General features: G+C 42.4%; 1 protein-coding gene across 1 annotated transcript in view; it reads right to left on the bottom strand.

Moving 5' to 3' along the window:
• Positions 1 to 3,457: 3,457 nt before the first annotated feature.
• The window catches only part of WSCD1 (WSC domain containing 1), a 162,690-nt gene continuing 148,548 nt past the window's right edge, over positions 3,458 to 17,599 (bottom strand). The window contains exons 7-8 of the mRNA XM_030186179.1: positions 10,566 to 10,766; positions 3,458 to 4,363 (exon numbers count right to left, since the gene is read on the bottom strand). Of these exons, the coding sequence (XP_030042039.1) occupies positions 4,011 to 4,363; positions 10,566 to 10,766 (554 nt within the window). The 3' untranslated portion in view covers positions 3,458 to 4,010. The remainder of the gene's footprint in view (positions 4,364 to 10,565; positions 10,767 to 17,599) is intronic.

Here is a 17,599-nt window from a genome sequence, read left to right on the forward strand (position 1 = left end):
ACAAGTAATTGTTTATGTATCTTATTTCCTTTGGAAGTGAATTTCACCATTTCATTCCTATGTAAGAGAATCCATTGATGAAAATAGATTTGCAACTAGAAAAACGGAGGATGAGACGTGGAGGGGCATAATCGAACGGGGGGTGCCCAAGTTTTCCTGAGGGCGTCCTCGCCATCTACAACCTTAAATAAATTGCCATCTACAACCTTAGTCCAGGTGAAAACGTCCAAGTGCTCGTCAGGGATGTCTTTTTTTTTTTTTTAAGAGTATGGGTGAAGGACGTCCTTCGCTATGTCTCCGTCTGCAGTCCAAAATGTGGATGTTTCTGTGAGAAGGACTTCCATGCCTTTGCTATGCCTCTGACACCCTCTTTATTTAGATTTTGAATCACAAGTAGCAGCAGTGGGATTTGAACTGGCCACCTCTGGATTGCAAGATCAGTGTGCTAACCACTAGGCCACTCCTCCACTCCACTCCCTTGAAATTTGGCCGTCCCCGTTGGGGGGGGGCAGTTCAGGACGTCCAAAATGTTTGAAAGAAGGACGTCCATGCCTTCACTATGCCTCCGCTGACACACACATACTCCCACTCCCCCCCCCCCCCCAAGGGACCTGCATACTGCTGCGATGGACCTGAGTATGACATTTCAGGCTGGCAAAAAAAGTTTTTAAAGTTGTTTTTTTTCGGGGTGGGAGGTGGTTAGTGCCCACTGGGGGAGTAAGGGGAGGTAATCGCCGATTCCCTCCGCTGGTCATCTGGTCAGTTCGTGCACCTTTTTGAGGCTTGGTCGTAAGAAAAAATGGACCAAGTAAAGTCGCCCAAGTGTTCATCAGGGACGCCCTTCTTTTTTCCATTATCACTCGAGAACACCCATCTGTTAGGCACATCCCAGTCCCGTCTTTGCTACCCCTCCGATACGCCCCTGGGAACTTTGGTCATCCCTTGACGGAAAGCAGTTGAAGACGCCCAAAATCGGCTTTCGATTATGCCGATTTGGGTGACCCTGAGAGAAGGACGCCCATCTCCCGATTTGTGTCAAAAGATGGGCGCCCTTCTCTTTCGAAAGTAAGCCTGAATCTCTGGTACCTAAAATAGCGTTGGAAGATCCATCAAATTTAGCATATAATCTGGTGCCATCCTGTATAATATTTTGTACACAAAAGTGCAAATTTTAAAGATGGTCCTAGCCTTTATTGGGAGAGGCGATGCCCTCTCATATCTGGATTGTATTGCATTGTATTCTATTCTATTGTACTATCAGGAAAAGAGTGTGGCCTCATTACAAATAGTGCATGCTCTTTTGAAAGAATGTGCACTGTTACCTGCAAACAATAATATACGTGCTCATTTTTGTTCACTAATGACATGCAATGCACTATATATTTTACACAGTTCCAACTTGTGGTATTAGAATCTTAAGCAAACTTTTTTTTTTTTTTTTTACCGAGATAGAAGACCTCAGTTTAATGAAATCATGGCGTATTCTCTAGTCTCCACATTACAATCCTCACTGGTCTCCAAAAAATGTTTTTAAATTTGTAAAATAGTTTTAATTTTTAAGGTAGTTTCTACTAGTTTCACATTCAACACTAAAAGTTGTTCTCCTGTTTTCATCCTAATTCATCTTATAGCCATATATTGTCGTAAATGACACTTAGCTTTCACGAAGTATTTCTCAGGGGAAAGTATTGCCCGACAGAATGTCATGTTTCGCCGTATAGCTGCATCTTACATCGGTTAAGAATGAGATAATACCAAGGAGGGGAGATATCCTTGAAGTAGCCATACGGCAAAGCATGACGTTATGTCAGACAATACTAGAGAATACTCCATGATTTCATTAAACTGAGGTCTTCTATCTCAGTAAAAAAAATTTTTGCTTAATATTCTAATACCACAAGTCAAAACTGTATAAAATATGTAATACTACTATTGGAGTTGGACCAATTATTGAGCCACAAGAGAGTTTAATGCAATGCACTATGTCATAATCGGAATTAGGAATCAAACTCTGCAATGGGGAAAAAGTACATCCAGCTTTGAATTGTGTCGTCTCTTCCCATTTGCTAATATTCTTGCTGACAAGCTCTGCACGGAGATGAATAACTTATTACATAACTGTGTTGCTAAAGCAGAAAACAAAGACTCTACAGTGTGCTTGACGAACTATATTTTTAAGCATTTTTTCACACATACAGAAATGAAGGAGAACCAGCCCCTTCTATACAAACTATTACTTTTAGTAAAGCTAACATGTCTACACGGACAGTAAAAGGTCATCTTTAATGTACTGCAAACAGGTCTGCAAATCTGCATTATTTCAGGCACTACAGAAATCAATTGTAGGGCGAGATCCATCTGGCTTCCAAAATCAAAACTGCACAAAGCAAAACAATGTAACGAAAAGAGCCAACAATCAACTGAACTGCACAGAAAGCAAAATGAATGGTAGAGGAACATGATGAAGGATGGTGTGACAATCTTTTTCGAGCAGATTAGTCATACCATCATGTATTACAAAACTAGCAGTGATGAGGACATGAGTCAATCTGACACTTTCATGAAAGCATCTTCAGTTGAAGATAAAGTCATGCACAGTTATCAATGTGACTATTCTATGATCAAAGAACAAAAAAAATAATTACTTTTGTGTAGTATTTTTTGGCTGTTGAAAGATAAAATATAGATGTCATTGTTGTATTCCTTCCTTCTTAGAATCAATATATCAGACAAGATCAGAATTAACAGTACCTTCCCTGGCTGGTTCCCAGCTTTGTCTTGAAGGCTATCTGTAATGAATCGACATGAGCTTTATTTGCATACATTGATGACTCAGTGTAGACTAATCTATCCCATGTGTGCTTATGTTACTGTTATGCACACATACGTTTGCTTCCAGGACTACGCTGGAAAACAAGGTTCTACCAATATGCATACCAATTTTGTAACAGAAATATTACCATGTGCTACTGGTGTTCTAAACTGGAAAAGTTTATCCATAGGAAAATCAGCTACTCTTCTTGACAATGAGAAGATTACCAAATATAATAGATACCAAAATTCAGGTTTTGGTATACTGCAATCTTCATGTTTCTCATATTAATAGATCTCACTTAGGCAACTAAAAGTATGTTAAATAGGTTTGAAGTGCTCAGGATTACTGTGACATTCTGATATCCCAAGAATCTAAGCACACCAGGGAGCTCATTTTCAGAGTATTAAGACTTACAAAGTTACATAGCAACCTACTGTAAGTCTAAGTGCTTTGAAAATACACCTCTTATGTCCTCTAAAGTTACAAGCATACCAGGGCCCTTCAACTATCAGTTGTCCCTAATGGAAAGATGTATTCTATAATTTATAGACAATAAAATACAATCAACCCTACCAAAATATGTGAATGATCAATTGGTGAATGATCACTAAAGCCAAGATTCACTAAAGAGCTTTATCATTGCCAAAAAACTTGGAAAAGGTAGATGAACTCCCTTTAGTTGGTAGGAAAGAAGGATTCAGTTCAAATAACTGATGAGCAGAAAGCCAAAAAAAATATTCCCTTTTTCCAGGGCTTCCTCCTCACTTCCCTTCCCCCAAATTGTACGATCTGAAAGATAACCAGAAATATCTCGGCTTACATAGGTCCCAGATTTCACATGTGACCGTTGAGTTTCCCATAACAAAAGAGCCAAATCTCAAAACCTATCCTTGGCAGGTATTGCCAGTAGGCAGCAAGGCTGCAAAAGGAAACTCTTCACAATGTTAGCAATGTGTAGGCATTAAAATGTTATCCATTTATGTAAGGAAGGAAACGCACGGCTGCCCATTAATAGCTTTAGCCTTGGTTTATAACCCAATTTCCATCCTTCATTGCTTCTCTTTTGAAGTGCAGTGCTCACAAAGAACACTGAAGAGTGAAAGAATTTGCATTCCCTGAACAACTCAATGTGCATTTCGCTCTCCATGCTTAAAAAGTCTACTTTTAGAACACACAGCAATACAGTTTGTTAGTATCATCTTGGCAAATATTCGTTTGGCAGTCCGGAAAAGTTTCTTCTCCTAAGAGCTTCGTCCACTGTTTGTATGTATGCATTGATTAGATCTTTCATTTCTTGGGTGAAGGGCTCAAACTCTTTGTGTCTGGCACCTGAACGTTTGAAGTTACCATCTTTATTGTTTTCTACACACAGTAGCCGGTCCTCTACCACAGTCATGTTTAGAAATTCTACCATTTCTTTCAGTTTTTGAAGAAGGTTCTTCTTGAGGTCTTCGTAGTGAACAATAAGAAGGCATTTGCCATATTTTAGCCAGTCTAAAACATGAGAGGCCCACCAGGATGCATAGCTGTTTACAAACTCTGGCCAGTCTGTTACAAAAAGGAAAGAAAGAAAGAAACAGAAAAGATCAAGCACGAGACTACAAACAATCCGGAGTGACTAAAAATATTAAGGATGGTGAAACGCATAGTTCTAGGAAATAGCATATAAGGACCCCTTCGTTCACCCAGTCTGTCCCTTTGTACCTCTCTGCTGTGCTGCCACAGATTCTATTCATCTGTGGTGTTATCTCTCCTTTGTCGTGCCACTGAGGTTCTTTTGTGTCTTCTCATGCATGCATGAATTCTACCACTATAACATTTTCTTGAGGTGTTTTGAGTATCTACCACTAGCTCAGTGGTAAATTATTTTATCACATTCCCTTTGAGCCTCTGAATCTTCAGCTTTATATGGTGGCCCTGTGATGCTTGAGCTTCTCAATGTCTGCAAAATGTACCTCTCCATGCTTAAGTGCACGTACAGGACGTCAGACTCACAGAAACAGAAGCCTGCGCGGCCGCATCGCTGATCTGCAAGGGCAGGCTTCTACATGGAATGTTGCTAGTGGAGGAGTAGCCTAGTGGTTAGTGCAGTGGACTTTGATCCTGGGGAACTGAGTTCAATTCCTACTGCAGCTCCTTGTGACTCTGGGCAAGTCACTTAACCCTCCATTGCCCCAGGTACAAAATAAGTACCTCTATATATGTAACCGCTTTGAATGTAGTTGCAAAATACCACAGAAATGCAGTATATCAAGTCCCATTTCCCTTTCCCTTTACTGAAGCCTCTAGATATTTGGCTGTTTTTCTTGGATTCTCCTTTCTCTATCTAGAGAGAAGGAAAAGTCTAATTGTTAGAGCCATGGGCAAAGAAACAGGGAAACCAGATTCAAAACTTGCTTACTTCTGTGGGCTGAATATCAGGCTCTTAGGATTGTTAAGTGCTCCAGAAACAGGAAACTACCTGAATGCAATTGGCAGTGAGCTACAGAAAAAGGCATAGCTAAATCTAAAATTCCTTCCCCTCCTTATTTTTTCCACAGAATGCATCTTGCTTCTTCAGTATCTCTATGTGTGACTTGTAACATGCGTGGGATAAACATAAAGGAATCCTGTTCAGAAGAAATGGATCCTCGGGAGCTTAGCTGAGATTGGATACAGAGCCGGTAGTGGGAGGCGGGGCTGGTGGTTGGGAGGCGGGGATAGTGCTGGGCAGACTTATACGGTCTGTGCCCTGAAAAAGACAGGTACAAATCAAGGTAAGGTATACACAAAAAAGTGGCACATTTCTTGGGCAGACTGGATGGACCGTGCAGGTCTTTTTCTGCCGTCATCTACTATGTTATTAATAATGGCATCTTAAGAAAGCCTATGTCTACTATTTGTTTTCATTGGAAAGTGGTAGGGAATGAGAAGCAGCTACAAACTTTCTTCACCAGTACAAAGCAAAACACATCCTCTTCAATCATTGCAAAGGAGTTGCCAGTTGAAATATTTCCCTCTTCTGGTACACAATTCTCTGCTAATAACTTATTGAACAAAAGGTGGGAATTTCAAAGCAAACTCTAGCACAAACACAGCCAAAGCTCACTCAAAATTTGGAAATTAATGCAAGCCAGTTAATATACAAAGTTCATTCTGGGAGTAATTTTCAAAAGGTCTGCAGGTTTTGCTCCAATTTTCCAATCAATTAACTGCACAGGCACTTTAGCTACGAAGTTTGCCACAGGTAATTGAACATAAGCAGTTGCTTTTATCGGTGGACAATTTTTAGACAGAAAATAACACACATGGAGATGAATATTTACAGCTTGACTTTGGACAGAATGTAGAAATTTGAATGTCTTATTTGAATTTGATCCCACCTTTTCAGTAGTAGCTCAAGGTCAGTTACATTCAGATACCGTAACGGACATTACCTGACTCTTCTTCCCCCTTTCCCTCTCTAAGTTCCCCCCAACTGTTTCCTACCATACATATACCTCATTATACCACAATATCACTGTGTATTCTCAATGTATTTGTTCAAACCGTAACTGGCTAACGCTGTTAACGGTTATACGTAAGCCGCATTGAGCCTGCAAAAGGTGGGAAAATGTGAGATAGAAATGTAACAAATAACAATAATACACTAGGTACTTCTATGTCCCTGGGGGCCTCACAATGTAATTGTAGCTGATGCCTGAGATCACAAGGAAGAGCTGCAGGATTTGAACTGGGGACCCCTAGATGTCAAGCCTTGTGCTCTGAGCAGTAGGCTATTCTTCCACATTCCATTTTACATCTGCCAACATCTACAATATCAACGGAAGCAATGTAGCAACTTGCATGTCCCAGTGCCTGCACGTGCACACATAAAAGCGTATGTCAGAATAGAGGTGTACATGTCGACACAGAGTTGGATTCAGTCAGGGGCCCTTCTACTAAGGTGCGCTGAAAAGTGTAGGCGCATGGTTTGGATGCACACAGGTCAATTTTTCAGTGCGCCTCGAAAAAAAGGCTTTTTTTTTTGTGGCTGAAAATGGACATGCAGCAAAATTAAAACCAGCACGTGTCCATGTTCGACCTGAGACTTTACCGCCACCCACTGACTTAGCGGCAAGGTGTCAAGCACACGTAAACTGCTGATTACCGCTGGGTAAGTGTCATGCGGTAGAAAATAGAAAAGATTTTCTATCGCGTGTTTTGGGTGAGCGTCAAAAATGGAATTACTGCTCGGTGAATGCGGTAGCTGGGCGGTAGTTCCAATTTGGAGCACATTGGATGTGTGTAGGCACCTACGTGCCTTTAGATTGTAAGCTCTCTTGAGCAGGGACTGTCCTTCCCCATGTTTAAACTTGTACAGCGCTGCGTAACCCTGGCAGCGCTATAGAAATGCTAAGTAGTAGTAGTAGTAGTAGTAGTAGTAAAAGGACCCCTAAATGACGCTCAAAATTTGGTGCCAAAAAAATTACCACCCGATGGTTCCAGGATTGGTGCCCTTTATAGAATAGTGCATAGACCTGGGATCCACGCTCAACGTAGGGCATGAGGAGTTACTCCAACTGAAACCAGGTGTATATCTCAGTGTGCAAACTGGGCGTGGATCTGCACTATTCTATAACCCTATGCGCATTTTAAGGGAACGCCCCTGACCTGCCCATGCCCCTCCCTTGGCCACACCCCCTTTTCTGATCTGCACAGAAACATCTGCTATTCTATAAAGGGGCGCGTAAGTGTGTTTTCGCATAGATCTGCCATTTCTGTCCCGTTTGAGTGCCTTGCATCTGTTAGAACACTTTTCTGTCCCAAAGGATTTATTTAGATTTTGCTCACACCTTTTTCAGTAGTAGCTCAAGGTCAGTTACATTGAGGTACGCTGGTTAGTTCTCTGTCCAAGGAGGGCTCACAATCTAAGTTTGTACCTGAAGCAATGGAGGGTTAAGTGACTTGCCCAAGATCACAAGGAGCAGCTGTGGGATTTGAACCGGCCACCTCTGGATTGCAAGACCAGTGCTCTAACCACTAGGCCACTCCTCCACTAACATTTGGTGTCATAGGTAGAATTCTCCTGTTAGTGTGTGTGTTTGCTATTTTGGAAACCTACACTTTTAAATGCTCCTAATTAAGTACAGAGGCCATAATCTTTCTGATTGATCAATTTTGAGGGGAAAAAGACTGAGGGATTATGGGGCGGCACCTCCCTTACTCCCTCATATGAAGTGCTGCCCGAAATGAGCACACTGTATAGAACCTATGTGTACCCAGGAGCAGCTGTAAATCCCAACATTGGTCTCTAATTACAGACGTGCATTCCATTTGCAAAACAGGATTTGGTTCCACCCTAGTCCCACTCAAACTAAGATATACCAGGGTTGCACACGGCCAGATACAGCTGCCAAACTTGGCCGGTCAGACTTTAAAAATCAGCGGATTGCCGGTTATAGCATCTGACATAACCAGCTGTTAGCCGCTAAGGGCCAGATCCTACATATGGCGCCTAGATTTGCGCCCCAAAATCCAGTTGCATTCTAAGACTACGAGCGTAACTTAATTGGCTCAACAAGACAATCAGCGTTTTAACAGCACTTCATAATGAGCACTAATCGACAATTTCAAGTTATGCGCACAAGTCGATAAGCGCATTCTATAATGAACTGTGCCTATAGGGTGAAGCGTGCCGTTCAAAATAAATGCGCACAGTTCAAAAGGGGCGTGTTTATGGGTGTTTCGTGGGCATTCCAAAATTTACGCACATAGTTATAGAATATGGCCCAGTCTGCCTAAATCTACGCCAGGTTTTCATTGGTGTAAATGGGCACATGCAGATTTAGGCACGATGATATAGACTAAGTGTATTCTATAGACTGCATGTAAATCTTATAGAGAATAAGCTTAGGCACCATATATAGAATCTGGCCCAAAGCGGTAGTATTCAGCGGTACATGGCCGGTTAGTGGGCATTTGACTGACCAGGTGCTGATCCTTGTGAGTTAGATGCCTTTGAATATCGGGGGAGGAACCAGACTTCGGCGGGAGGGGGTCCAGAGCCTGAGGTGAGGGGGCACATTTTAGCCCCCCCCCCCCGGCGGCGCCGACCCCCCTCCCGCCATTGCCCCCACCCCTGCTGCCGACCCAGGTCATCAGAAACAGAAAGAAGCCTTTTGCGAGAAGAGGACCTCAGCTGGCGGGGGTTGGGGTCCCCCGCCAGCAAAGGCAGGCGACGGCGGGTTGATGGCGGGGGGGGGGGGGGGGGGGGGTTGGGCGGGTCATCGGCAGGGGGATCCAGGACCAAATCTACGGGGGCCCAGGCCCCCATGGCCCCATGTAGCTACGCCACTGGTTGTTACTGCATGTTGATTGCCAGAATTAAAGTGCAGTCACTGAAAGACTTTTGCAGTAACTGTTGGAGACATCCACAGTGGTTTCCCCTTCAGTTAACACAGAAGAAGTATTATTATGGTGCATTAACTGAATAACAGATAACATGGTGCATTTAGCTACACCTATTCATGTGACGTTAACTGAGCCACGTGATCTGCTGCATGAAAGTTAATACATGCTAAAGTACTTATACGCTAATGGTTAAGGCAAAGTCCCCAACCATTCTCTAACCATTCCATGCCCCCTTTTGCATTCAGGGCCGCCGAAAGGGGGGCAGGGGGGACCGGGCCCAGGCCTCCAAGGGGGGCCCTGTGCCGCAGTCCCTGGTATCACCCGCCCACCCTCTGTTCCGTCGACAGCCCCCCTCCGTCCGCCACCGGGCCCCCTACATTCAAATCACAGCGCCTCACCTCCATGTGAAAGCGCAGCGGAAGATCGCCTCCCTCCGAGCCTTCCCTCCCTGTGTCCCACCCTCGTCTGATGTAACTTCCTGTTTCCGTGAGGGCGGGTCACAGGGAGGGAAGGCCCGAAGGGAGGCGATCTGCTGCTGCGCTTTCACACGGAGGTGAGGCGCTGTGATTTGAATGCAGGGGGCCCGGTGGCGGACAGAGGGGGGCTGGGGGTGGGCGGGTGGAGACTGGGGACTGCGGCGCAGCGGCCTCAGGGGGGTGGCGGCGGCAGGGGTGGTAGTAGCTGCATTGTAGAGTGCTGTCACGTCATCAGCTATGTTGTTATAGTTCATTGATCACTTTGAAAACTACCCTCCCTATTTCTTCTTCAGAAGAAAGCACAGAGGAGTTGCATACTAGTGATCGCTCTCGATATTAAAGGTGTCGCGTTTTGGGATCGAATAGAAAAGAAAGGGAGCAGCATCCAGCTGCTGGTGTTTCTTTCCATGCTGGCCTCTGCCAGCTGCATTAAACATAGACATTCAGTTCCAATACTGAATTAGTTGTGAACTCAGCAGCCTGCCTGGAGTTATTCAAGCATTGCCAATATTCAGAGCTCATACCTGAATAGCTAACCTGGTTAGCTTAGTGCAGCTTTTTTGCTGAATAACTCTTGGCTGCAGTGATCAGAACGAGATAGGATATTCAGCAGAACTACCTAGTTATATACCCCTGAATATCCTGTGGGGACCCAGTTAGTGCTAGCTAAAGCATTTATTTCAATTAGAATTTCCTGTTTTTTTTAATATTTCAGATGGGAAGATTTTATTACTTAAATGCATTAAAACCCCACCAAAATGTGCGTGTTTCAAAAACACCTTTTGTTAGTTAAACGAAAACAACCATGTTTTGTGTGGAAATGTACTTACACGCCATAGGAAAAAATATGTTCTATAATCATGCAATGAGGCAAAAAATACTCACAAATCTTTCATAATTACCTTTACTCTTCCAGTTCCGCTCTGTGGCGTATCCCAGGTGTCCAGCACACTTCCTATTGAATTCTGCAATCAGTGCATTGTAGGGATTTCGAATCAGCAAGATTGCCGAGTCAAACATTTCAATTTCTCTCTTGCCACTTTCGTGGGTCTTTACACATATAGTTCTCCCACTTCTCCAGTGATCTTTCTCTCCTTTAAAACCTGTTCAAAGAAATAACCCTCAGCTTCAGATCTCCAGTATTAAGGTAATGATCAGACAAAAAGAACTCAAATCTCTAAAATATGACTAGGTTGTCACTGAAGGCAACCAAAGAATGTGGTGGATGTAGAAAACTATTTACTAAACTCTGTCAGATGCTTAACACGGGTATTAACACATGTTAATTGTTAAAGAGCTCTGTAAAGAGTTAGGAGGTATTTCTATAACAGGGAGCCTCCGTGTAGGTGCCTCAATAACAGTATCTGGTGAACAAAATGAAGACTGACCAAAACAGAAGAAATCCTTCGCAAACAGCAACAGCACACAACCCCACAGCGAAGGAGACAAAGATCACATGGATGATGCTCAAAGTAAGAGTCCTTTATTCACATCCCGTGTTTTGGCCAAAGGGCCTGCCTCAGGAGTCCCTTATCAGATATAACTGTAGTGTATAATATTTCTGTAGTCTATAATTAATTATTAGTAGTTTTATCAACACACATCTGGACAATCTCTCACACATACAGAAACATTATACACTTCTGTTACATCCGATAAGAGACTCCTGAGGTAGGCCCTTTGACCAAAACACAGACCTGCGTTGAGTCTGTGGATGTGAATAAAGGACTCCTACTTTGAGTATCGCCCACGTGAACAAAAAGAAGAGCCGTGGAGAAGCCAATTGGCTCAACCAAACTTATTAAAATGGGTATAAAAAGGTGACTTACAAAAGAGGTTTGACCATGTGACCCTGTAAATTTCCTGCTTACACTGGTTCCCTATTAAATATCATGTTTCCTTCAAAATTCTTACACTCGTTCACAAAGCTTACTATACTGGGGACTCTTCTTATCTTTTGGCTCTTACAATCACACACCATCAAGTAACTTCTGTTCGCTTGGTGTTAACTGGTTAGTCTTTCCTAACCCTAGGCAAACTCACTATAAATCTACATGTCAATCTGCTTTTTTTTTTTTTTTACCTTGCTCCCAAACTTTTGGAACAACCTTCCTGGTCATGTTTGTAGTGAATAATTTTTTCCCAAATTTAAGGCCCCTCTTAAAACTCATTATCAACAGGCTTTTTGTTAAGGTTCTTAGCAGCAGTGAATCAGATCCTGGACTACAGTAATTGATATATTACTCTCTCTCTTGGATGAATGTTGTTACCCTGTTTAATGGCATTCTTTACTCTTTTATTAAATGTTAGTTTTATCGTCCACTGCATAGATCCTTCTACTTTGGAATGTGCAGTATATCAAGTTTTATTAAACAAACATAAATATGTCCAGACTTCATTCAATAGTCCATTGGCCCACCATGTTTGGGCACACTATCTGGGAACCCAGGTGTCATTATGGAATACTAGTGTAACTCAGCATTGATGCGCCTAACCTTTGGGTGAACATAAGAATAGCCATACTGGGTCAGACCAATGGTTCATCTAGTCCAGTATCCTGCTTCAGCAGTGGCCAATCCATTAGCAACATTCCACGCTACTGAACCCAGGGACAAATTGTCTTCCTCCATGTCTATCTCAATAGCAGTCTATGGACTTATCCTCCAGGAACTTGTCCAAACCATTTTTAAATCCAGATACACTAACCACTTATGTCACATCCTCTGGAAATGAGTTCCAGAGCTTAACCATTGAGTGGAAAAATATTTTCTCCTCTTCGTTTTAAAAGTAGTACCGTGTACCTTCTTTGAGTGTCTCCTAGTCTTTGTACTTTTTGAAAAGTAAAAAATAGATTCACTTCTACTCATTCTACAACTCTCAGGATTTTATGAGATGCCTATTATATCTACCTCATCATTTAGTGCAATATATTCTAACTCTCCCATCTTATTTTTTAGGCTTCTAGCATTTGTATATAGACACTTCAAATTGTGTTTTTTTCCTTTGAAGTTGACGGGAATAAATTGCATCCTTTACACGCTCCTGGCTTTCTTTCACCACAAGTCTGGAATACACTACCACGCAATCTGAAAACGATCTATAAACTGACCGACTTCCGCAAACTACTGAAAACCTCTCTCTTTGAGAAAATCTACGGCAAGGATCAAAACACAGGAAGTCCATACGAACTAATAGATACACACCAAAACACTCTATCCTGAAGTTAGACCTTTATGTTCCCTCGATTTTGTTTGTCCCCCTCTCAACTCACCACTGTTATCTTCTGATGATCTATTCCCAAATGATATCCTGTATTTACTCTGTCTTCTATAACTCATCATAATGTAATCCATAATCGTACTGTAACCAATTGTACTTCCATCATTCTCAAAGTATTGTAAGCCACACTGAGCCCGCAAATAGGTGAGAAAATGTGGGATACAAATGCAAATAAATAAAAATTATTGAAAACTCTCTAAAGATCATGTTTCAATAGTATCCTTCAAGGATACTCCACACTGAACCATGAACACCTGGGTGACTGTCGGCTTTCCCTCCATTTTAGTTTAATAGCTGCTCTATCTCCTTTTTAAAAGGTAGCAACAGTAGTCTGGTTCCATCCCGGAAAAGATGGAGTCCATCCTTTCAGTACAGGCTCCCCCTTTCCCAAAATGTTGCCCAGTTCCAAACAAATCTAAATCCCTCATCCCTGCACCATTGTGTCAACCATGCATTGAGACTTTGGATCTCTGCCTGCATCTCGGGTCCTGCATGTCGAATGGAGAGCATTTCTGAAAATGCTACCCTGGAGGATCTGCACTTCTGTTTTCTGCCTATGAGCCTAAATTTGACTTCTAGAACCTCCCTCTCACATTTTCCTATGTTATTGGAACCCACATGTACCAAGACAGCTGGCTCCTCCTCAGCACTATCTAAAATCCTATTTAGGTGACACGTGAGGTCTGCCATCTTTGTAACAGGCAAGTGACCAGGCGATCCTCACACCCACCAGCTACCTACATGCCTAATGATTGAATCACCTGTCCTATCCCTTCCTGAATGGGCAGAAGTTCTTGGAGACATATCCTCGATGCGAGAGGATATTGTATCCCCTGGTGGGCAGGTCTTGGCTGCCTGAGTACTTACTACTTTCACCAGAATGATGCTCTCCTTTTAGGAGTTCTCCCTCCTCCAAGGCAGCACAGGGGCTGCCAGGCTGGAGGTGGGACTTCTCTACAACATCCCTGTAGGCCTCCCTCTATGTACCTCTCTGTCTCCCTCAGCTCCGCCAAGTCTGCTACTCTAGCCTCAAGAGCTCTTTGTATTGGACACACATATATAACCTCTTGCCAAAAGGGAGATAATGCACTCAATGCAAAAGACTGGATTGCACCCTTCTCACTGCTGGACTGCTGTCTGCATCTTAGTATTATTGAGTTAGTAAATAATTTATATTTGCTACGGTGAAAAAAAAGACTGAAGGGAGCGGCTGAAAGGGTAAAAAACTTGAATCAGGCGTGGATGCTGTTCAAAAACACCATCCTAGAAGTACAGGACAAATATATTCCGCGTATTAGAAAAAGAAGAAAAAAGACCACACATCAGCTGGCGAGGCTAAACAGTAAGGTAAAGGAAGTTGTTAGAGCCAAAAAACAATCCTTCAGAAAATGGAGAAGGGAACCGACGGAAGACAATAAGATAAAGCATAAGGAATGTCAAGGCAAATGCAAAAAGGAGATAAGGAGGGCTAAGAAGGACTATGAAAAAAAGTTAGCATTAGAAGCAAAAACACATAGCAAAACTTTTTTTAGGTATATTAAAAGCAGAAAGCTGGCTAAAGAATCGGTAGGGCCACTGGACGGTGTTAAAGGGGCGATCAGGGAAGACAAAGCTGTAGTGGAGAAATTAAATGAATTCTTAACTGCCTATGGAACTGTAATAGAGACTTTAAATGCTAAACAAAGAAAACTGCCTTTGCTAAATAAGCAGAGTAACTTAAAACTAAATACACCGAGATAACCTAATTAACGCTAAGTCTACATTTCCCAAGTTTAAAAACAATTTACGAACAATTAACTTACTAATGAAGACCTGACCTGCTCTGGAAGTCCTCACAGCACTTCAAACTTTTCAAAACACAGCAGCCCACCTTATTCACAATTTGTCGCGCTTTGACAGTGAAACCCCTCTGCTAATTAGACTTCATCAGTTACCCTTAAAAGCTATAGACTGTGCTTTTATTTGTTTAATAATTTATGGAATGGCCCCTAATTACCTGCAGCCACTCATAGAACTTCTCTTGTGTAACACAGTCTGTGAAGCAACAGATTATCTTACACTACATTTCTCCAATTACAGAAAGATTGTTTAATAAATCTGCTCATAAGTACATAAGTAATGCCATACTGGGAAAAGACCAAGGGTCCATCGAGCCCAGCATCTTGTCCACGACAGCGGCCAATCCAGGCCAAGGGCACCTGGCAAGCTTCCCAAACGTACAAACATTCTATACATGTTATTCCTGGAAATTTGGATTTTTCCAAGTCCGTTTAGTAGCGGTTTATGGACTTGTCCTTTAGGAAACCGTCCAACCCCTTTTTAAACTCTGCTAAGCTAACCGCCTTCACCACATTTTCCGGCAATGAATTCCAGAGTTTAATTACACGTTGGGTGAAGAAAATTTTTCTCCGATTTGTTTTAAATTTACTACACTGTAGTTTAATCGCATGCCCCCTAGTCCTAGTATTTTTGGAAAGCGTGAACAGACGCTTCACATCCACCTGTTCCACTCCACTCATTATTTTATATACCTCTATCATGTCTCCCCTCAGCCGTCTCTTCTCCAAGCTGAATAGCCCCAGCCTCCTTAGTCTTTCTTCATAGGGAACAAACATTCTATACATGTTATTCCTGGAATTTTGGAGTTTTCCAAGTCCGTTTAGTAGCGGTTTATGGACTTGTCCTTTAGGAAACCGTCCAACCCCTTTTTAAACTCTGCTAAGCTAACCGCCTTCACCACATTTTCCGGCAATGAATTCCAGAGTTTAATTACACGTTGGGTGAAGAAAAAATTTTCTCCGATTTGTTTTAAATTTACTACACTGTAGTTTAATCGCATGCCCCCTAGTCCTAGTATTTTTGGAAAGCGTGAACAGACGCTTCACATCCACCTGTTCCACTCCACTCATTATTTTATATACCTCTATCATGTCTCCCCTCAGCCGTCTCTTCTCCAAGCTGAATAGCCCCAGCCTCCTTAGTCTTTCTTCATAGGGAACAAACATTCTATACATGTTATTCCTGGAATTTTGGAGTTTTCCAAGTCCGTTTAGTAGCGGTTTATGGACTTGTCCTTTAGGAAACCGTCCAACCCCTTTTTAAACTCTGCTAAGCTAACCGCCTTCACCACATTTTCCGGCAATGAATTCCAGAGTTTAATTACACGTTGGGTGAAGAAAAAATTTTCTCCGATTTGTTTTAAATTTACTACACTGTAGTTTAATCGCATGCCCCCTAGTCCTAGTATTTTTGGAAAGCGTGAACAGACGCTTCACATCCACCTGTTCCACTCCACTCATTATTTTATATACCTCTATCATGTCTCCCCTCAGCCGTCTCTTCTCCAAGCTGAATAGCCCCAGCCTCCTTAGTCTTTCTTCATAGGGAACAAACATTCTATACATGTTATTCCTGGGATTTTGGATTTTTCCAAGTCCGTTTAGTAGCGGTTTATGGACTTGTCCTTTAGGAAACCGTCCAACCCCTTTTTAAACTCTGCTAAGCTAACCGCCTTCACCACTTTCTCCGGCAACGAATTCCAGAGTTTAATTACACGTTGGGTGAAGAAAAAGTTTCTCCGATTTGTTTTAAATTTACTACACTGTAGTTTCATCGCATGCCCCCTAGTCCTAGTATTTTTGGAAAGCGTGAACAGACGCTTCACATCCACCTGTTCCACTCTACTCATTATTTTATATACCTCTATCATGTCTCCCCTCAGCCGTCTCTTCTCCAAGCTGAATAGCCCTAGCCTCCTTAGTCTTTCTTCATAGGGAAGTCGTCCCATCCCCGCTATCATTTGTCGCCCTTCGCTGCACCTTTTCCCAAACGTACAAACATTCTATATATGTTATTCCTGGAATTGTGGATTTTTCCCAAGTCCATTTAGTAGCAGTTTATGGACTTGTCCTTTAGGAAACCGTCTAACCCCTTTTTAAACTCTGCTAAGCTAACCGCCTTCACCACTTTCTCCGGCAACGAATTCCAGAGTTTAATTACACGTTGGGTGAAGAAAAAATTTTCTCCGATTTGTTTTAAATTTACTACACTGTAGTTTCATCGAATGCCCCCTAGTCCTAGTATTTTTGGAAAGCGTGAACAGACGCTTCACATCCACCTGTTCCACTCCACTCATTATTTTATATACCTCTATCATGTCTCCCCTCAGCCGTCTCTTCTCCAAGCTGTATAGCCCTAGCCTCCTTAGTCTTTCTTCATAGGGAAGTCGTCCCATCCCCGCTATCATTTGTCGCCCTTCGCTGCACCTTTTCCCAAACGTACAAACATTCTATACATGTTATTCCTGGAATTGTGGATTTTTCCCAAGTCCATTTAGTAGCAGTTTATGGACTTGTCCTTTAGGAAACCGTCCAACCCCTTTTAAAACTCTGCTAAGCTAACCGCCTTCACCACTTTCTCCGGCAACGAATTCCAGAGTTTAATTACACGTTGGGTGAAGAAACATTTTCTCCGATTTGTTTTAAATTTACTACACTGTAGTTTAATCGCATGCCCCCTAGTCCTAGTATTTTTGGAAAGCGTGAACAGACGCTTCACATCCACCTGTTCCACTCCACTCATTATTTTATATACCTCTATCATGTCTCCCCTCAGCCGTCTCTTCTCCAAGCTGAATAGCCCTAGCCTCCTTAGTCTT

Source organism: Microcaecilia unicolor, chromosome 13 (assembly GCF_901765095.1).
Source record: "Microcaecilia unicolor chromosome 13, aMicUni1.1, whole genome shotgun sequence".
NCBI classification, from domain to species: Eukaryota; Metazoa; Chordata; class Amphibia; order Gymnophiona; family Siphonopidae; genus Microcaecilia; species Microcaecilia unicolor.